Here is a 22,335-nt window from a genome sequence, read left to right as displayed (position 1 = left end):
GGAGCTCAGAACTTTCCCAGACTGCAGCCCCCTTATTGCGGCTTTAATTTCTTTCTATGTTGGAAGGTGGAATTTCTGTCCCTGGTATCTGAACAGTGGAAGGTGTGCTGTTTGTTTGTTGGTTTTTTTTAAACACAAAAGGCCATGATTTAGAAAACCATTTATCATTTTGTCAAGATTACACATTTGTAGGATATGTAACAAGATTTCTAAGGAACAGATGTTTCACTTTTTATTAAAAATAGATATGACAAAAATACACATTCCAGTAAACAAGACTTTTCCAGTTGTCATGTGGAAGCAATAAGATGCTAACATGATCTATATACATAGATCCTTTCAATGGCTAATTAATTGTCTGATATTTTTGTAAGCACATCTCAGATAATTCTTTTTAAGAAACTTTCCTACAGGCAGAACTTTTAAGGTGGGCAATCATCATTTGCTCCAACAGCCATTTGAAGCCAATAGTCCAGGTTCCTAAAAACAACAAAATTGTACAAGTTCTCTCCTCCCTTTTGGAAACCATGTTCACTTTCTCTCCAGGAAACAGGGCTGTCTGCAAAGCCATGCACGGTTAAGGTCACCCACTGAGCCAGTTTCGGTTCATCAAAATAGCAACTGGAAAAGAAAAATACATTAACTGCTAATTAGAATGGAACAATAAATTATGTTGAAGTACACCAGAATGGAATTAGAGCCTCAACTACTTAACTGAAATGTATAACTAAGGAGTTAAAAATCACTCTTGGGTTTACTGAAATGTAGGACACCCAGTAGTGTAATGAGTATCTTATTTGAAAACAAATGTGTTTTATATGAGAAATTCCAACTGCTGTCACATCATTTTAGAAGGTACATATGGAGAGCACAAAGGGTTGTAGTTTTCCTGCTGAGACACTAGCATTCCTTCAGACCCTTAATATTGCCTTAAATTAAAATATTTATGAGACTGCTCAGTTTAAATATTTTAATGTTAACTTTATGTAAAACTGAACAAAAAACAAAACAAAAAAAATGGCACCAAATGGCATTTCACAACGCAGAAGATTTATATTGTATTATGTACTTTGACACATGTAACTGAGCTGTACTTTAATTAGAAATACTTGTTTTTTTAAATAAAACCAGCTTTTCTGAGCAGCCTCTGGCAGCCACCATCTTGCAGGGAATTGGTATTATTTGTGCCTGGGATAACAGAACAATCCAATGTCAGAGTGGAAGACATATGGAAAGAAAATCTGGTGAACGGACTCTTTTTGTGGATTAGCACTGCGGCCACCAGAAGGGAACCAGACTACAAATCATAAACCGATATTAATGAAGGCCAGGCATTGTCCAGTGGTCTTAAGACTGGGAGCCAGAACATCTGTGTTTTAATCAAAGCTCAGTGTGATTTGCTTTAGGAGTTGAAAATTTGGCTGTGACTTGTCCAATATAACATACAGTGCGCCTGATTTTCAAAAATGCTGAGCTCCCACAGCTGCCATAACTTCAACGAGAGTTGTGGCTGCTTAACACTAAAAAAGACAACAAACAACAAGACTAGAATATCTCAAAGCTGGGTCCCCCAAAGCTGAGGTAGTCAAAATCAGTTGTCACTGTTGATAATTTTGGCCTTAACCTCTTTGCTTCAGTTTCCCTGTATGTAAATTGGGGATGATATCCTTTACTTACCTCTGTGGGGTACTGAAGATTAATCTTTGTAAAACACTTTGAAGGGGAAAAATATTAAAATTGTAAATATGTTATAATAATGTACCTCTGATGGCCCTTACCATAGCTGTTCCAATAACTGAATTATCTTCTCTGGGAGTATAAAGCCAGTGATTGTGCACAAATAGGCTTGCTCCACTACTGTGCTGGGCTGAGGACAGCAATAGGTTGATAAGAAGCTAAATGACTTGTTGTCTCTGAAAACAGAAATAATCTGGATGAGGTTTACACTGCAAATTTTCTACACCAATGCTACCATTTTCAGATTTGTGCATCAACCATGAAGTACCTAAATACATATTTAGGCCTCTAAATAAATGGTCTGTTTTTCAGAAGTGCTGAGCACCATGAAAAATCAAGTCACTTATTTAAGGTACCTAAAGACTGAAGTGCCTACTGTCAGGCATCAAAGGTAGAAAATTATGGCTTATGTTTTTTTAAAAATATTTAAGATCAAGGCAAGTTCAGATACTTACAAACCAACGTTGTTCCAAACGGCACCTAACCATTCAAACAGTTCCTGTGCACTGCATGACTCTTCCAGCTTTCCTTGCAGTTCATTACTATGGAACACTGGACACTGCAAATTTCTTAATGTGCTGAATGTTGTTTTTGGCTTATGGGCTTGTATTTGGTTTTTGGAAAAGTATGACATCAGTGTTGATCCTTCTGCACCTAACACAGACCACAAAAAGTTGTTATAAAACTGCAACAACAAAGGAACACTGAGTATCAAACTAAACTGAAACCTTTACATGCATCTGTAAAGGAAAGATGTGTGAGATGCTCTATATGATTAATTGAAATTAAAACTGCTTACATGCTATTTATCTACCTGCGCCAGAGCCCTAGATTTTTTATCTTCTCCTCTTTTCTTGGAAATGAAGTACAGTTTCAGATCTAGCAAGCTCTACAGAGAAACCTTATTGAGCCATATTTGTATAGTTCAATTTGTCATTAGAAACAGTTAAGGCAAAATAAAAATTAAACTCATGTATTACAGAACATCTTCAAGGATGAGTGTTTGTTTAATGTTTCCAAATAAATAGCCATAGGAAAGGAAAAATTATGCTTTTCCACTTGTTCTTTCTCTATAAGAATGCAAATGGAGAATCTGATCATCCCACTGAAACGTTAAACAGATTTGGAGGCTTAGATGACAGTTTATTACAAATAGAACATGATCACCTGAATATAGTTTATCACTAACATTATGTTTTGAGTCTGTCCTCTTTTCTCCTACACCATCTCTTCAAGATATATTAACAGACTCAAAAGCAAGATATCTAATTGGTAAAAAGCAATTTTTATAGTGTCCCTGCCTACACTTTGAGATCCTTGGATGAAAGGAGAAAAACAATACTAAGTCTCCTTCTGAAAAAGACAGTGGCAGGCTGTTTCTGAAGAGATGTTCTATATAGGCCACCAACAAGAGAGCTTGTACTCTGCATGTCAGAGGAACAGCATAGAGCTGCTTGAAAAATGGTCACTTTTCCCCATGGAAAATGTCAATTTTTCAGCAAAAATTCAAAACATAAAACATTTATGTGGAAAACCAAAATATTTTGACTTGGAAATACTGCTGCAGTGCCTTGTGCTCTCATTCTCCTGTATAGGCCAGGCTTCCTGGTTGATGTTGGACAACTCCTATAATGTACCACAGTTTCCCCTTTTGGAGAGGGGAGACAGTGGATCATGGCAGACGAAGCCAGGCCAAGGAGCCTGGCCTATAGAGGAAAATGGGGACATGAGGCAAACAAATTACATCTCCCATGAGGCACCACTGCAGTACTTCCAAATCAAAATGTTTTGGTTTTTTGATGAAAAGAAAAAAAAAAAACTGTGTCAAAAAATAGTTTCAATGGACATTTTTTAACCAGCCTTACAAAAACCCAATAGCAGGCCATACAGTGCTTGTACATTAATTTCAAAATCAAAACAGCAATTGCAGTTTTCTTCCTGACCAATTTTACTTCATGTCACTGCACCTTTGAGGTGCCATCAACAAGAGTTTGTTCTTTAAGTAACAAAATGCCACTATATTACAAGTCTACAACCCAAATAAGAATGATATCTAATTATTGGTGTATGCAGTGTCGTTGTAGCCGTGTTGGTCCCAGGATATTAGAGACACAACTTGGGTGAGGTAATATCTTTTACTGGACCAACTTCAGTTGGTGAGACAGACAAGCTTTCTAGCTTACACAGAGCTCTTCACACAGCCCAGACCTGAGGAAGAGCTCTTTGTAAGTTCAAAAGCTTGTCTCTCTCACCAGCAGAAGTTGGTTCAATAAAAGATATAACCTCACCCATCTAATTTTATGTCATCCATAGTTAATATTCTAATATTCTTCTAAGATTACAGTTCATTCTTATTACCTGTGTTATGCCAGGACAGCAGGAAATCAAATTCTAAAGGTTTCTTCTCTCTCAAGGCCCAAAGCACTCTTTTATGTTTCTTACTATCAGGATCAAAGGCTGAGTCAGTCAAGTCAATGGTAACAACTGTAAAAGATGAAAGGGCAAATTTTACTCAACAGAGCTCAGCTTTAATATTCAGATTCTATAAGAATTATCAGAGAACTAGAAGACGTTGTCAACTACTTTTTATGGATACACTTTGTTTTTTCCTTTTAAGTTAACCCTCCACGTCTTGTAGCACTCTCTCAAAATCTTAGTCATATAGCTGTTGCTCTCCATTTTGCACATGAAAATTTCTCTCTCTTTATTCTGATGTAGAAGACGTTACAACTGCTGCCTTTTGTTAACTTCTCTGCTTGTGTCTCAGCTTCACTGTGCAGAAATGAAGGGAAAGTTGTGGGATTTTGTTTGGTGTTGGTTTTTTTTGTTTGTTTGTTTTTTAAAAGTTAACTGCTTTCTAAAAACCAGCAATGAGCAGCTCACTTTTGGGAGGGAAATGAGAAAAGGGGGGCTGTCATGCCAAAATAGTGGCTTTAAAAATAATACTGGCAACAGACCACTGGCATTTAAGAAAGAAGCTATAGCTTACAGTACCAGCAAAAGCCATACTTATGGCTTCAGCACTGTTTCCATTATGAGCCTGTTTTCCCGCACCCATTGGTCCCAGTTCAAAGCCATTTTTAAGTTTGATGAATTAGCATTATTTCCTATTTTGCTACCAGTTGTTTTTATGCAGATAACTTAAAACCAACAGCACTCTGAAAGTTCATCTTTGCTTGTAATTAGCTTTCAGTATGTACGGCCCTTCTAGGTTTGTGTGGGGAGGATATGAACTAAGAGAGTTAGTGATTTGTAAAAAAATCAGTCATAAGCATGTCCACAGGATATCTGCTAAGAACTGCAAATTTTCTTTACAATGTGCAAGGCATGGAGGCTACTGAAAGGACAATTTGCCTGAGAAAGATTTTAAGTGTCACAAACACACAGAACAAAATTCTCTCTCTCCCTCTCTCCCCCTCTCCCCCTCTCTCCAAAAGGGGTCTCTCAAATGTAGGTTTTTTTCTTTGCAGTTTCTGCAGCATTCTACAAGATGTAAGCTTTCATTTAAAAAAAAAGATTAAGGTTTTTTGTTTTTCTGCTGTGAAGATACAGAGACTGCATACAGAATATAAAATGCAAAAATGCTCATCTTGCATTATTGCAATAAAAGAGATATATAATTAAAAATAAATCAAGAAATGCAGAAATTAAGTTCTTACAATATCAACAAAATATTAAATGTATATGTTCTATTTGTGCTTTTCTTGTTACTTGTGTAGTTTACATATTTCTCTCAATATGCATATGGTGGTGTGTACACAGGGAGAAAACATCCAAGAGATTAACCGAATTTAGAGGAATCAAAGCTTAAACTCAGATAGTTTGGTGTCCTATTAAGACACTTTATAAATAGATATTACTATTAGAATAGGTGCTGTTAGTGTAAACAATACTTACTATATCTCATGACTTTTTTACCAGAATACTGAGATGGACGACCTTGTAGTCCAAGCTCCTCATACGTGTCCTTGTCTACTGATATAATTAGTTTTCCTATGAACAGAAAGGATTTTTGTTAGTAGCAGTTATCTCTTCCATAGCTCCGTTTTAAGTCTTTGAGAGTCTCATGCTGCATAAAGTTAAACCTGGATCACTAGGTGTTAGTAATGTAATCCAGGCTCCTTCCGTTCCAGTTAAATGGATCAGAAAGAGTAACCCTAGAAAATCTTAACAGTAGATTATTGTTGGTTGTCAAAATATGTCTTATGAATTAGCATGAGTGAACCCTAAATAACAATTCCTGAGTTGTGCAATTACCCTATGTAACTTTGCCATGTTACTTCTGTCACCCATATCTTCCCTCCTCCCAGCTATTCCCTAGTGTTTGTTATATTCATTTGTTGAATCTTGTGTTGAGTTAGGCCCTGATTCTGCAAACACTCACATATGCTTGAAGCTATTGCTGTGCTTAAACTTATTGACTTCAATGGGCCTACTCAGGTGAGTAAAGTTAAGCACATACTTAAGAGTCTGAAGGTTTGCGGCTTAGATTGAAAACACTTCAGGTGCATTCACTGCACCATCCTTTGCCGCTGTACAGCATTTAGCACAAAGGAGCCCTTGATCCTGACTGGGGTCTTTGGACACTACCACAAAATAATAATATTGACGGTCAAAAAGGACTGAACTGTGATATCATCCAGTGCCTAAATCATGGACTCCAGAATGGCTGTGAATATTATTTTGAAACTTTTACACATTGCTAGCATCCAGAGACCACCATCAGAATCAGATTTCCATTGGGTTAGTGGCTGTATATACATACAAAAGATGATATCCCTGCCACAAAGAGCTTACATGAAGAATTTCAGTTTACTTGTGCTCTGCCAAACACGCTTTTTTTTTTTGCACGCAACTGGATTATGACAATTAGCAAATGAGACCAAAAATAAAAGGATATGAAAAGATTTACATTTTTACTGTAATTGATGTAATATGTATTGTATAATATGTTGAAATCTCAAGATGTTTGGAAAACAGTGAACAAAACAAAGCTCTCCATTAATCTCATATGTGAAATGCTTAATTATACTTTGAGAGAAGTATTACTCAGTACTTTTAAGTACTAAATATTTCATCATAGTATTTTGAGAAATATACTAAAACCACCTGATCCATATTTTTAAGGGGGCAGCATCAACATAAAATGGTTTCGATTTTAGAGTCTGTAAGAAGCAGCCTTTAATAAAGTTTCAGACCAACAGAAATGCTTGTTTTTTAATTCCAATGAAAACAGTTTTTACACAAACATTCCTCTACAACATTAGCAACCTAAGGTTTGCAGCACTGACCATTTGAAATAAGTAAAAGTGAAACTGACTTAATTGCGTTTACTGTCCATGATGTAAGAAATGAAATAAATCGCATGCATGAACAAAGAGTAACTTTCATTTTTTTAATATTTCATTTTAATAATTACTAGTAAACATAGGTAAAGAAATGTACTCATGATTTTTCCAGTTGACAGAACCCCTTTCAAAAACCCAAGTAAAAACAAAACAGTCAAAGGCATTAGTCCATGTCTTTGTATAATGAATAGTATGAATTCATACCAGTTGGTAGTAGAGCAGCAGCATTATCTTGATCAATTTTTGTGTTGTATGTAAGAGCATAGCATGAACCTTTAACACAAAGGAACAGTAAAATCTGAGGTTATACAGTTCTCAAAAGATATACTGGCAATATTTAAGTTAGACTCATCTCAAGATAAATAAATCAGTCAGTTGCTGTTTAGATCCTGCTTGATTTCTGCACTTCAAGTAACTAGCCTTCTCCCACTATGGTATTTTCATGTTGCCTCTACAAATTTGACAGTGACAAGAGCCCAGTCCTGTAATCTTGGCACGAGTGGTCCCATTGCTTGAATAGGAACTGTTGGCACTAGTACTATTCAAGAGAATAAGAGCAGCAAGAAAGAGGATCCTAAATTTAGCAAGTAATTAATCCTTAATGGAGGGACAACTACTTTCCTTTTAAATCAGCTCATTTGAAAAAATGCTTTGCTCCATGACTGAGTCCTCAGTGGTAGGGAACTTTTTGGCATCAACAAAGTGGTGGATGTCCCTGGATGTCTGCCACCAACATGCCTTTTCTTCAGAGTGTTAAATATCAAAGGCAAGAGACACCTTGTTCCATCTTTGATGTTCAAGATGGAAGAAGGACCAGAGGGAGAAACCATTTCTATGTGCAGATTTACATGTCCTCTTTGGAGCGTGCAGATTTTATTCATAATTACTCTCTCTATAATGACATTTAACGAAAGACCCAAAACTTCACAAGATGATTACAAACTATATAGAGAAGAATCACGTCACTAATATCTGAAATGCAGTTACCTCTAGGCTGGAAGACAGCTGCGATTAAACAATAACAGCAACATATTACTACAGTTCAGGACATAAAGCAAAGCATAAATCATACCCAATTGAAAGTGCAAAGAGAATTCAGGTAGGCAGACTGTAATTACTCAAATGGAACTGAGCTAGAGCACCAGGGCTAACCTTCCTTCATTCCATTCCTATAAAGAATGCCACAGGTCTTACACATATTCACCTATTGCTATTCCTGATAGGTCAGGAATCACAAACCTTAATAAGGCTTTTGATTTTAACATCTTGCTTCTCCCTTTCACCCATGTACAAACACACTTCAATGCTTGCTGTACTAGTGTAGTGGTTTTCAAACTTTTTTTCTGGGGATCCAGTTGAAGAAAATTGTTGATGCCCGCAACCCAGGGCAGGGGGTTGGGGCACAGGAAGGGGTCAGGGCTCAGGGCTGGGGGTGCAGGCTCTGGGGTAGGGCTGGGCTCTGGGTGTGGGGGGGCCTCAGGGCTGGGGCATGGGGTTGGGGCACGGGCTTACCTCCAGCAGCTCCCAGTCAGCAGCGTAGCTGGGGTGCAGAGGCAGGCTTCCCACCTGTCCTGGCACCGTGGACTGTGCTGTGCCCTGGAAGCGGCTAGCAACAGGTCTGGCTCCTAGGCAGAGGCATGCAAGCAGCTTCGCACGATTCTCACCCACAGGCACCTATTCCCCCCTCCCCATCAGCTACCACTGGCTGGTTTCTGGCCAATGGGAGTACGGAGCCGGTGCTTGGGGTTGGGGCAGCATGCAGAGCCCCATGGCTACCCTGCCTAGAAGATGAACCTGCTGCTGGCCGCTTCTGGGGCGCAGTGCAGTGTCAGAAAAGGTAGACACTAGCCTGCTTTAGCTGGGCAGCACCACCGACGGGAATTTGAATGTCTCCGTCAGCGGTGCTGACCACAGCAAGGTGACCCAGTGCCTTACGTGCCGTGACCCAGTACTGGGTCGCAACCCACAGTTTGAAAAACACTGCCATGGTGTATGTCTACACTACAAAAAAAGGTGTGTTCTTAACTTGGATTAGTTACCCTGTGGTAGCTAACTTGTGTTAAATTATCAGTGAAGATACAGCGACTTGGCTTTTAAATTGGGTTAGCAGTTAGGCTCCTCTTCCTATAGATTTTAATTTGAGCTGCTAACCTGAGTAAAAGCCAAACTGCTGTGTCTTCACTGCTATTTTCACACAAATTAGCTATTGCAGTTGGTTAATCCAAGTTAAGAACACTTTTTTTGCACTGTAGACACTCCCTAAAGAACTGTTACCTCAAAGCCTCTAGAGCTAGAATCCAAAGAACATCATTCTGAAATTTTGGAATTATTGCTTTCAAATGTTTTACACTTTACTCTCTAACTAGTGGTTTATGAGATCATTCCTGTTAAGAGTTATGTGGGGAAAGCTGTTGTAAAGGTAAACGCTGTCAGGAGCAGTGTATATTTTCAGGCATTTGTCCAAGAACTCTAACGAGAAAGAGAACAAACTGATCTGAGTGTACTACAGGATTCTCTTTGGTTAGTTTTCCCAGCCTTAAAAAAATAAGGAAATTCAATTAAAAAAAAAACAAAAACCCAGTGGTCTTGCTCTCTCCCCACATTTTCTGTCCATCCTCCACCATTTCTTCTACCACTAACCTTTCTCCTCTGCACTATAACAGGTACAATAGCCTATTTACCAGGGAGCAGAGAGAATAGTGATGCAGGCTTCTCTATTTGTTCTTCTCTTCCAAATGCCAAGAATGTCACAGTACAACAAACTCATAGGGGGAAAAAAAGCACTTTTTACTATTCCAGGAAGCACTGGCAAGACATTTGGTTTAATTCATATTCACTGTATGTATTTTTAGCTCCCCCTTACCTTTTTTCACAAATGTATTGATAAATTCATGCGTAACCAATTCATGAAGAGATAAATTCTTCACCAAATAATACTCTCCAATGTCTGTGATAACACTTTTCAGTGCTTCTGGAAGAATTCCACATTCAGGGATCAAAAATGACACCTATTCAGACCATATTTGTAATGCAAATTAGATCTTACATATAAACATAGATAATCGAAATTACAAAACAGGGCTGAAGAAAATAAATAAGCAAACAAAAATTCAGCTCCTCAAAGACAGCAGCACATAAAATTAAAGAGCTAAAAGTATCTGTAGATGGGTGAGTGCCCCAAATAGCAAGAGGCGAATTCAGCACATAACTAATTTCAAACTAGCCCTACCCCAGATGCCCTTGAGTTTCACAATTACCAAACCTTATTGTTAGGACTCGGTTCTCTATTTTGAATAGTTCATACACAGTACAGTGCCATTTAAAGCACTACAGAAAGGGATACTATTGCACAGCATGGTTTTGAAAAGAGTATGGTTTTAAGACAAAATAAAGGTTAGTTTAAAATCTGTTCTGAATGCTTTTTACCTTTGCTATTTGGGGCATTTACCATATAATGGGTTAAATCTGTCCTTAGTTATGCCCATGCATGAATGGAAATCAGGGTAGGATTTGTACCATTTTTAAAATGAATACATTCCATGGTGCAACACACAGATTTACACACACCCTCTCCCGCCCCCAAAATAAAGCCTGCTTGATCCATAAAACCTCAGATGAGATCAGGTACATTCAATGTAGTTTGGCTATTCTCCCAAATTCAAGCAGATTAGAGCCTAATGTGTTTCTTATGAGAATGAACTAGGCAGGCTCTCAAAGCTACACAAGACAATCAAAGGAGGAGGGGCTGCTGCAACTATCTTCCTTGTGACCAGTGGTTAGAGTACTCACCCAGGATGAGGGAGACCCAAGTTCAAAATTCCCCCTCCTACCAGGATTTAACAGCGGTCTCCCACTTCTCAGGCAAATGCTTTAACCACTGAGCTATGGGATAATCTGATACAGCGCTTCCTCAATCTCTCATGCTGAAGCTGTTTCACTGCAGCTAAATAATGAAAGAGTCAGTGGAGCAGGGGGACTGGATGCTGGGACTTCCACCTCCTGGGTGAGTGCTCTAACCACTGGACTAAAAATTATAACCAAACACTAGATTTTGAATAGGATCCGATCTGGTAAGCAGCCTCTGAGCACGCCTACTGGATCGAGTGCCACTAGCAAGTTAGGCAGGTGAACACCTATCTTCCCCCATTCATAAGTTGCTCTGGAGCTTAGGCAGGAGACAGGATTCCAGATAGTTAGAGCAAGGCAGCAGTACACAGGCCCAGAGGCAGAAACGTAAGTAGCTATGAATTTTTACCCTGAAAATTTAGGTGTTGAGTGAGATTAGATGCCTACATGGTTCGGCTGGAGTTTTGTGAATTGCATTAGAGCCTAAAACTGGGACTTAGGTGTCAAAGTCTGATGTTTAGGTGTCTACATACCTTTGTGCATCTAGTCCTCAGCTACTAAGGTGATGAACATAGTATAAGAAGCCATACAGAATAGAATATAGGGGAGCTGGGAATAGGCTCAATCTGACATGGCAGCACTGAACTGCCCTTCGGAAGAGAGTGAGATAGACCTTGTTGACACTAACACTTTGGAAAAGGGAGGGGGTGAGACTTGGGAGACGTGTATTCCTGAGAATGCCTGAGCCTCAGTTAAAATGTTTTATCCATTAATTTTCTAATCAGGGTGTGATGCTTCTGTTGGGGTACCCAGAACTATAAGCCACTGTGTTGTTACCCCCTCTCAGACCCAGCAAGCGAGAGCTTTGCTGCTGCTAAGTAACATGTCCTAGGCCTGGCACACCAGCTTTTCTTCTTCACCAGCAAACACTACAGGATTCTGCCAGTCCAAAACTGGCTTTGCATGTAATAACCAGTGAACCCCAATTCCCAAGTTCCACAGAGACATCTCTTTGCTGTATCCAGTCCCTCTCACTGGACACTCCCAGAAATTATCAAGTTTGCTGCCTCCAAAAAAGATTGCATGCATATTAGCCTGTTATGTTAGCTGAAGATTCACTCTCCAATTTAATACACAGCACTGACATGGTTTTGTAATAAAACAAGAATAAGTTTGTTAACAAAGAACAAATTTAAGTGATAATAAAGAAGAATAAAAAAAACCAGATATGATTACAAGTGAAACAAAACAAAACAAAATATGCTTTCTTGTGGCAAACTTAATTTCAGCAAGTTCCCTTTTCTAAGCAGGTTTCTCACCTATAGTCAGTTTCCAGCTACTCTTGCCTTCTAGGCCAAGAGAGCTTTCATAGGCTCAGAGGACACTGAACCCTAAGTTCCCTCAGTGACAGATGATTCAAATCTCTCTTTATCCCCCTTATATTACCCCAAAGTTCACTGTCTCTGTTTCAAGAGCCAGGAAGGTACAGACTCCGTCCCCCATTGTGATCATTAAGTGATCATCTCCCCACTTGCTAGTTTGATGGCTTTGTTTACCTTATATGTAAATATACTTTTCATTGTCTTCTGTGATCAAGCTGGCTGGACAAGTAAAAACACATTCCTTTGTCTAGGGCAGGCTGGGCTTTATGTGCTGCCTGCCAAACAAACATATTTTCAGCACCCATTTCTAACTCTTTGTACACACCCTGAACATATATCATGCAATGATTTTCAGGACCAGCATGTTAACAGTTTGCACAGGATACTTTACACAACACCATTTAGATACAGATTATGACCACAGTATGTTGGGGCAATGAGAGTGTCAGCCCTGATGTGACTTATGGTATGTTGTGCTCTTTGCTAGTTGGCACTGAGGGTTGCACAGGGGTCTGTGGTGACAAGGGAGGGGACAGAGTGGATTTGGGTTTTTCAGTAACATTCAGATGGTTTAACTGCGGTTACTAAACTTTGCCAGAAAGGCAAGTGATCATTTAATTTTGCAGCCAAACCAGAGGAGGCTTAGTAAACTCAACTACAACTTGCTTACTTGCTGCTGCAAAATGCAACTCAATTTGATTCTAAGAGAGAAGCTCTCTCTTTCCAATCTTTTGTTACAAATGTTTGCATGCAATCTTTGGCCCCATTCCAGAAAATGCTCTATGTGACCAATGGGGTCCACCCCCAAGGAGTCACTTGTAGGATTGGTACCTTGAATCTTCAGACACAATTCTGCACCTTACACCTACATGGAGCTTCACTGATTTCAGTGGGATTCTGGCTGTGTGCAGCAGTTTGCAGGATCTGGGCTTTAGGTACTACTGCAGCCAGGAAGATTAATTTACAAATAACTTACGCACTAATTGAAACATGAGTCTAAAAACTATACTGTTACCCTAAGGGTACGTCTACACTACGGGACTATTCCGAATTTGCATAAACCGGTTTTGTAAAACAGATTTTATAAAATCGAGTGCGCGCGGCCACACTAAACACATTAATTCGGTGGTGTGCGTCCATGGTCCGAGGCTAGCGTCGATTTCTGGAGCGTTGCACTGTGGGTAGCTATTCCCTAGCTATCCCATAGTTCCCGCAGCCTCCCCCGCCCCTTGGAACTTCCGGGTTGAGATCCCAGTGCCTGATGGGGCAAAAATCATTGTCGCGGGTGGTTCTGGGTAAATGTCGTCAGTCACTCCTTCGTCTGGGAAAGCAACGGCAGACAAGCATTTCGCGCCTTTTTCCCCTGGATTGCCCTGGCAGATGCCATAGCATGGCAATCATGGAGCTTTTTTTGCCGTTTGTGACTCTCACCGTATGTGTACTAGATGCCGCTCACAGAGGCGATTCAGCAGCGCTACACAGAAGCATGCTTTTGCTTTTGCATGACAGCAGAGATGGTTACTAGCCATATTGCACCATCCAAACCCTTCCATAAATTGGAACTGAGGATGATCATGGCTACCAGTCCTTTTGTACCATTTGCTGCTAGTGCCCCTGGTCAATCAGCCAGGGGCGCAAAAGCCAAGAGTGGTTACTAGCCATATTGTACCTTCCATCGTTTTGTACCATTGGCTGCTGTCATAAGTGCCCCTGGCCGATCAGCCAGGGGCGCAAAAGCAAAAATTGGGAATGACTCCCTGAGTCAATCCCTCCTTTTTGGTATAAAAAAATAGAATCAGTGCTGCCTAATATAGGCAAGTGTGCTAGAGAACCACCTGCTCTGTGTCAGAGCCCGCAGAAATTATTATCTGTATGCTATTCACAGGGGGTGCTCCTGTAACAACCCCACCTGTTGATTCCGTTCTTCCCCCAGCCTTTCTTGGCTACCGTAGCATTGTCCCCCCACTTGTGTGATGAATTAATAAAGAATGCAGGAATAAGACACACTGACTTGTTAGTGAGAAATGAGTGGAAGGCAGCCTCCAGCTGCTATGATAGTCCAGACAGGACATTAAGCAGTGTGTAGGAGAGAAGCCCAGCATCCCACTGCTAGTCCAGGGGCAACTGAATCTTTTCTTTACACATGAAGGGTGGGGGCTGATGGAGCTCAGCCCCCTGTTGCTATGATGAGGATGGTTACCAGCCATATTGCACCATCCATCCACCAGAAAAAATTAGGGCCAATAGGCTGATGACGAGGATGGTTACCAGTCCTTTTGTACCATCAGCTGAGGCTGATGATGAGGATGGATTTCCATCTTTTTGCACGATCAGCTTATGCTGATGATGAGGATGGATTTCCATCATTTTGTACCATCAGCCGCCCATGACGGGGGGGGAGCAAGGATGTTGGTGTTGAGTGCTGCACTATCGCGTCTATCTGCAGCATTCAGTAAAGATAGGGTGACATGTAAAAGAGTCAGAGGATTGTTTTACCTTTCGCTTCTGGGGGTGGGTGGGGGGTGGGTGAGTAGATTGCCAAGCTATGCCCTGACCCGCGGGCACTGTGTTTGACCCTAGAAGCATTTGGAGCTCAGCCAAGAATGCAAATAATTTTAGGAGGCTGCAGGAACTGTGGGATAGCTTCAGTCCTCCAGTCCATGCGCATCCATTTGATTCTTTGGCTTTCCGTTACGCTTGTCACGCTGCAGTGCGCTGAGTCCCTGCTATGGCGTCTGTCTGGAGATTTTTAAAAAAGGATTCTGAATTTCATCTTCTGTAACGGAGCGCTGATAGAACGGATAGAACGGATTTGCCTGCCCTTACAGCGATCACATCCGCATGGTCCATGCGGGAGCTCTTTTTTTTATTTTGATTTCGGACTGCATCGCCACCCGTGCTGATCGGAGCTCCACGCTGGGCAAACAGGAAATATTCAAAAGTTCGCGGGGCTTTTCCTGTTTACCTGGCCAGTGCATCCGAGTTGAGAATGCTGTCCAGAGCGGTCAGTGGTGCACTGTGGGATAGCTCCCGGAGGCCAATACCGTCGATTGCGGCCACACTAACCCTATTCCGATATGTTAATACCGATATTAGCGCTACTCCTCTCGTTGGGCAGGAGTACAGAAACCGATTTAAAGAGCCATTAAAATCGATATAAGGTGCCTCCTAGTGTGGACGGTTGTGGCGTTAAATCGGTTTTAGGCTCCTAAAACCGATTTAAACGCCTAGTGTAGACCAGGCCTAAGAGGCACTCAGTGTCAATGGCAGAGGGCCCACTGTTCTGTAACTCCTATCAGGCCTGACATAAAGAACAGCCATACTGGGTCAGACCAAAGATCCATCTAGCCCAATATCCTGTCTTCCGACAGTGGCCAATGCCAAGTGCTTCAGAGGGAATGAATAGGTAATCATCAAGCAATCCATCCCCTGTTGCCCATTCCCAGCTTAAGGCAAACAGAGGCTTGGGACAACATTCCTGTCCATCCTGGCTAATAGCCACTGATGGATCTATCTTCTATGAACTTATCTAGTTCCTTTTTCAACCCTGTTATAGTCTTGGCCTTCACAACATCCTCTGGCAAGGAGTTCCACAGGTTGACTATGTGTTGTGTGAAGAAATACTTCCTTTTGTTTGTTTTAAACCTGCTGCCTCTTAATTTCATTTGGTGACCCCTAGTTCTTGTGTTATGAGGAGTAAATAACACTTCCTTATTTACTTTCTCCACACCAGTCATTATTTTATAGACCTCTGTCATATCCCCCCTTAGTTATCTCTTTTCCAAGCTGAAAAGTCCCAGTCTTTTTAATCTCTCCTCCTATGGAAGCTGTTCCATACCTCTAATAACTTTTGTTGCCCTTTTCCAATTCCAATATACCAATTCCAATGACACACTCATTACATCTACCACATTGCTGTCATGTTATTTTCTGCAAAGAGTGTTGTGTGAAGTATCAAGTGAAAGCTGGTGACACACTAGTCATTAATATCATTGCATGATGATGCATGGATGCAGTATAAAGAGTTATGTATGTGTGCTGGAAATATGTTTCTACAATAAGTTCTGGGGGCAGATTTGATCAACTCCTATCAGGCCTGACATAAAGAATGGCCATACTGGGTCAGACCAAAGATCCATCTAGCCCAGTCAGGGCTGCCCAGAGGGGGGGGCAAAGGGGGCAATTTGCCCCGGGCCCCGGGCTCCGCAGGGGCCCCCAAGAGAAGAGCAGAGGCTCCCGCCTCCGCCCCTCTCCTGGAGCCTCAGCGCATCAAGCGCCGAGTCTCCGGCCGAGCCCCTGAGCCCCGCCCCGATCCGAGCCGCGTGGGGAGGGGGCGGGGCTGGGAGCTCCAACTGGGCCTGAGCCCCGCCCCGCTCAGTGTGGCGTGGGGAGGGGGCGGGGCTGCGAGCTCCGGGCTGAGCTCCCAGCCCCGCCCCCTCACCACGCAGCTCTGAGCGGGACGGAGCTTTGGCCCCGCCGGAGACGCGCTCGGGTAAGAGGCTGGGGCCGGGGCGGGGGGGAAGCGGGACCCACCGCCGCCGCCGCAGCGCAGCCCGGTCTTCGGTGGCGGGGGGCCCCTTCTGTTCCGGGACCCACCGCCGAAGTGCCCCGAAGGCCTGCGGCGGGGACCCCCCCACCGCCACCGAATTACCGCCGAAGACCGGGCTGCACTTCAGCGGCGGGTCCCGCTTCGGCGGTAATTCGGCGGCGGGGGGCTCCCGCCGCAGGTCTTCGGGGCACTTTGGCGGCGGGTCCAGGAAAGGAAGGGCCCCCCCGCCGCCGAAGACCCCGGGCCCCCGGAATCCTCTGGGCGGCCCTGAGCCCAGTATCCTGTCTTCCGACAGTGGCCAATGCCAGGTGCCTGTGTCTAATGTAAACTGAGCACAGGGATGCCAGGGACAATGGACCTTTCATTTGCATCTGAGGTAAATACCAGTTATCAAGAGGATGAGGCAACAGCATGGCATCAGCACACCAGAGGACACCTCATAATCTGAACTGCAGGGAGTCAGCCTGACTCTTGGAACAAAGACTGTGAACTTTGGGGAATATAAGAAGCAAAAAGATATCTTGCTACTCATAACCGAGGGAACAAAGAGGTCAGTGCTCTTTGCATCTATGAACAGTGGATCTCCAACCAGATGGGTTGATGATGCTGAGAAGTAGCTGTAGGTGAGAAAACTGCTTTAGACAAAGCATGGAGCCTGCTAAAGTTACATATAGCCTCAGAAACATATTATATTTTTGTTTCATTTGTAATCATTTTCTGTTTCTATTATCTCTGCTTAATTTCACTTAAACCTCTGGTCTTAATAAACTTACTTTTGCTTTATTATAAATTCATCTCAGTGCTGTTATAATAAAGAGAGGTGTGCATCCTTAGCCAAACCAGCAGGCAAGTGTGTAGTCTGTCTTTTTGGTGGCAGCAGAGTTGGTAGTTCTCTCAGCATCCAGTGACAGGGGCTGGATGCTGCAGAGAGATGCTTCTGGAGAGTTTGAGAATTGTAGTGCACCAAGGATTAATTTGCAAGGCACAGTTTGGGGTGGCAGCATCCTAAGGAGTTTTTTTGGCTAGTTAACAGGAGACTGTGGTGGCAGGGAGCTGTGTCACAGAGTAACACCAACCAAACCTTCTTTTGCTAAGGCAGAAAGGATAACAGGGTGACTTACAGCTCTGGACCACCTCAAGAAAGCATCACAATACCTATCTGCTGTTGGCTTGTTTATCTGTTTTTGACACCTTGTTCAATACATCATATATAGCTGTTAAATGTGATTTAAGTTTTGGAGTTTTTAAAACACAGCAACTTGCAGACCAATAATGGATCCAGTTTGGTTAAAACTAACAGTTCCTGTGTAAGAGACATTCTAGAAGCAACTGCACGTCCTTTAAAGAAGCATCTCAGAAATACATACATAGAATTATAGAGAAAAGGTGGGTGAGGTAATATCTCTTATTGCACCAACTTCTGTTGGTGACAGATTCAAATTTCTGAGCTTACACCTGGCCTTAGACTAAAATACCAAACAACCAAAAATCTACCAGTTGGTAAACACTGATCTCTTTTCCTTCCCCCCTCAACATTATCTTGTTGTATAACCAATTTCAAAGCCTTAGGTGCCAGTAGAAAAGTGATAAGATTATTTGTATTTGTTTTTACCAGCTTGATATATCATCACTTCATCCAAATGATACTTTAAAAGGACATGATTAGATTAAAAATAAGATCTACAATCCCACTGACAAATTATAACTGGATGGGAAAAAAAGTGTTTTGCTCTAGATTGAAAATATATCAAGTTTTGGGGGTTTTCCCTCTTTGTTTTAAAAATCCAGCACTCTGCAAAGAAAAAAAAAGGGGGGGAGAGGGGAATAGTCACACAACTTTATTCATCCATCTGTGAAGAACTGTCCCAAGAGCTGAACTGAAATAATCAATGAAGCAGATGTACACGGAAAAATTGGCAATACAAACCTTTATACAAAAAAGAGGCTGTTGCTCAGCTATTTTCATTTTAGATTTTTTTTAGTTCTTGAAGTGGAAGGGGAAAAGAGATCATTGTGTACACCACTTGGTAGATTTTGGGTTGTTAGTATTTCAGTCTAAGGCCATGTCTACATTACAGAGACTATAGCAACATAGAACAGGAGTACTTGTGGCACCTTAGAGACTAAAATTTATTTCAGCATAAGCTTTCGTGGGCTACAGCTCGCTTCTTCGGATGCATAGAATGGAACACACAGACAGGAGATATGCATACTTCCACCTTTTCATGTTCTCTGTATGTATAAATACCGTATTGTCCTGAGTATAGGCCGCACTTTCTTCCCCTAATGTGAGTGTTTAAACTAGGGGTGCGGCCTACAATCGGGACAATAGCTGCAGCGGGAGCCCAGAGCCCTTTAAATCCCAGCCGCTGCAGGGACTCAGAGGGCTCTGGGCTGCCCGCTGCGGCGGGGAGCCCAGAGCCCTTTAAATCCCAGCCGCGGCCGGGACTCAGAGGGCTCTGGGCTGCCCGCTGGCGGGGAGCCCAGAGTCTTTTAAATCCCAGCCGTGGCCGGGACTCAGAGGGCTCTGGGCTGCCCGCTGCGGCGGGGAGCCCAGAGCCCTTTAAATCCCAGGCGCGGCCAGGACTCAGAGGGCTCTGGGCTGCCCCAGCCGCGTCCCCGCCTCCCCCGCCGCCCGGCCCCGACCCCGGGAGCGTCCCCGCCTCCCCCGCCGCCCGGCCCCGGGTACCCGCCTCCGCCGGCCGCGTCCCCGCCTCGCCCGGCCCCGTGTCCCCGCCTCCGCCGGCCCTGGCTTCGCGCCGCCCGCGTCCCCGCCTCCCCCGGCTCCAGCCCCGTGCACCCGCCTCCGCCGGCCCTGGCCTCGCGCCGCCCGGCTCCAGCCCCGGCCACGTCCCCGCCCTCCCCCCCCCCCCCGCCGCCTGGCCTCAGCCCCGCGTACCTGCCTCCGCAGGCCCCGGCCTCAGGGCTGCCCAGGGGGGGGGGCAAGTGGGGCAATTTGCCCCCGGGCCCAGCAGGGGCCCCCACGAGAGTTTTTCAGGGCCCCCGGAGCAGGGTCCTTCACTCGCGCCGGGGTGCCCGGAAAACTCTTGCAGGGCCGGGCGCAGGAGCTTCTTCTGCTCCTGGTCTTCGCCTGCCCGGGGGGTCCTTCCGCTCCGGGGCGGAAGGACACCCCACTGGCGAGTTACTGCCGAAGCGGGACCCGCTGCCGAAGTGCAGCCCGGTCTTCGGCAGTAATTCGGCGGCGGGGGGCCCTTCCATTCTGGGACCTGCCGCCGAAGTGCCCCGAAGACCCGCGGCGGGACCTCCCGCCGCCGAATTACCGCTGAAGACCGGGCTGCACTTTGGCGGCGGGTCCCGCTTCGGTGGTAATTCGGCGACGGGGGCACCCCGCGGCGGGTCTTCGGGACACTTCGGCGGCAGGTCCCGGAACGGAAAGGGCCCCCCCCCGCCGAAGACCCCGGGCCCCCGGAATTCTCTGGGCGGCCCGGCACCGGCCGCGCGTCCCCACGTCCCCCGCCGCCGTCCCCGCGTCCCCCGCCGCCCGGCTCCGGCCCCGCATCCCTTCCCGGTCGCCCTACTCTGGCCAGCCAGCTACCTGGCTCTGACCATCCGGCTCCCGCCACATCCTCCAGCTCCGGGCTCCGGTCGCGTGACTCCTGCCCCGGCCCAGCATCCCAGGGCTCCTGGCTCCAGCCGCGGCCAGACTGTAGCGCCGCCAGCCACATCCAGGCAGCGCAGTAAGGGGGCAGGGAGGGGGTGTTGGAGAGAGGGCAGGGGGGTTCGGGGTGGGGGGTGGATAGGGTTTGGGGGGGGTCAGAGGGCAGGGAACAGGGGGATTGAATAGGGGCAAGGGTCCTGGTGGGGCAGTTAGAAAGGATCAGGGGATGGATGGGGTGGTGGGAGGCAGTCAGGGGCAAGGGTTCCAGGGGCTGTCAGGGGACAGAGAGAAGGGGTGGTTGGATGGGGCAGGGGTCCCTGGGGTGGGGGGAGGTGTCAAGGAACGCGGGGGGGTGGATGGGGCAGGAGTTCGGGGGGGGGGGGCCATGATCCCTAACCCTAAGAACATTTGCTAATGGTGTTGATTGTTGTGCAGGGGAGAGGGTGAGAACTGTTCCCATCAGTCTCCTTGTTGTCCATTCCTTTTCCCTTCTTTATTTACAGTATAACTACAAAATAGTTTTCAATATTTCTGAGTATATAACATATGCCGTCAAAAGCAGGACTACGAAAAGTGTTAAAAAGTGTTAAAAATACAGGTACATGTCTTCCTATTCATTAAATAAAATACTGTTTTACTGTTATACTCATGTGTATATTTTCTTTAAGCTAAAAAAAGTTAAAAATTTAATTTTTTTAAAATAGCACCAAACTTTAAGGGTGCGGCTTATAATCAGGAGCGGCCTATACTCGGAACAATACAGTATGTCCCGTCTGTGTGTTCCATTCTATGCATCCGAAGAAGCGGGCTGTAGCCCACGAAAGCTCATGCTGAAATATATTTGTTAGTCTCTAAGGTGCCACAAGTACTCCTGTTTTTTTTGCGGCTACAGACTAACACGGCTGCTGCTCTGAAACCTGTCATATAGCAACATAGTTGTCACAGTAACTAGGCTGGCATAACCTGTAACATAAATGCAACCAACACCGACTGAAAGGGGTTTTTCCTTTTGGTGTAGGAACTCCACCGCCCCACAGGCCAGGAACTAGGTTGATGGGCACCGTCCCAGCAGCATCTACACAGGGGTTAGGTCAGCGTAGCTATAGGCTCGAGATTGTCCACACTCCTGAGTGCCACAGCTGTACCACCCTAAATTTTAAGTACAATCCAGGCCTGAGACCTTGTCCACACTTGAAAAGTCCCACGAGCAGCCTTACAAACTGAGGCAGAAACAGCAAGGCGCCCTTGTGGCAGCTTAGAGACTAAACACATGTATTTGGGCAACAGCTTTAAGGTGTTAGTCTCTAAGCTGCCCCAAGGACTCCTGGCTGTTTTTGCTGACACAGACTAACACGGCTGCCACTCTGAGCAGGCTGAACTGGGGAAGACCCCAATGTTGGCCCACACTTATAATGCTGGTCGCCAGCCCTACAGTCCCTGTGCCGCAGATGTGGCAGCAGAGCCGCGGCCACACCAGGGGCAGAGGGGTTTCTAAGTCTGCGCCATGAAACCGGGGCACGTTTGTAGCCAAGGGCCAGGCAGCGCGGGTAGGAACTCGGCCCCTGACAGGCACCAGGAAGCGGGGCCGAGAGGGAGACACCGAGCCAGGCGGTGAGCGGGTCCCGCTCGCTCGCTGACAGAGACCCCCCCGCACCCCAACGGCCACCAACCGCCCGGCACTCACGCGGCAGTTGTAGGCGTGGCTCCGCACGTGCGCCGCGTGCCGGGAGCGCTCATGCCGCACGTGGCTTTTCTCGCACACCAGCAGGTGCCGCGGGGTCTCGCGGAGCCGCCGCAGCGGAACCGACATCCCGAGTCCGCGCGCCGCGCAGCAACCGCCAATAAGGAAGCAGC

General features: G+C 44.8%; 1 protein-coding gene across 2 annotated transcripts; it reads right to left on the bottom strand.

Annotated features, from left to right (window-relative positions):
* Positions 1 to 219: 219 nt before the first annotated feature.
* On the bottom strand, positions 220 to 22,335 carry RPP40 (ribonuclease P/MRP subunit p40). 2 transcript variants are annotated; one of them, XM_045003791.1, is made up of 8 exons: positions 22,166 to 22,335; positions 9,949 to 10,093; positions 7,290 to 7,358; positions 5,635 to 5,730; positions 4,096 to 4,221; positions 2,193 to 2,397; positions 1,779 to 1,913; positions 220 to 621 (listed from the first exon to the last, which is right to left on the bottom strand). In XM_045003791.1, the coding sequence occupies exons 1-8, from the start codon at positions 22,289 to 22,291 to the stop codon at positions 423 to 425; spliced, it is 1,101 nt and encodes a 366-aa protein (XP_044859726.1). In that variant the 5' UTR covers positions 22,292 to 22,335; the 3' UTR covers positions 220 to 422. The 2 variants fall into 2 exon arrangements, with proteins under 2 accessions (XP_044859726.1, XP_044859727.1); XM_045003792.1 differs by having other exon boundaries at positions 2,193 to 2,391; positions 22,166 to 22,322.

The sequence above is a fragment of the Mauremys mutica genome, chromosome 2, assembly GCF_020497125.1.
Source record: "Mauremys mutica isolate MM-2020 ecotype Southern chromosome 2, ASM2049712v1, whole genome shotgun sequence".
Lineage (NCBI taxonomy): Eukaryota > Metazoa > Chordata > Testudines > Geoemydidae > Mauremys > Mauremys mutica.
Note: the sequence above shows the minus strand (reverse complement) of the source record. Positions and strands in the feature narration are given on the sequence as shown.

Excerpts from the sequence above, each read along its gene's own strand:
- RPP40 (XM_045003791.1), bottom strand. The coding sequence starts at position 22,291 with ATGTCGGTTCCGCTGCGGCGGCTCCGCGAGACCCCGCGGCACCTGCTG. Across the intron at positions 4,222-5,634 it reads TAAAAAAGTCATGAGATATA|TTGTTACCATTGACTTGACT; the intron begins GTAAGTATTGTT and ends CATCTTTTACAG. Across the intron at positions 622-1,778 it reads CAGTTATTGGAACAGCTATG|TTGCTATTTTGATGAACCGA; the intron begins GTAAGGGCCATC and ends TTTCTTTTCCAG.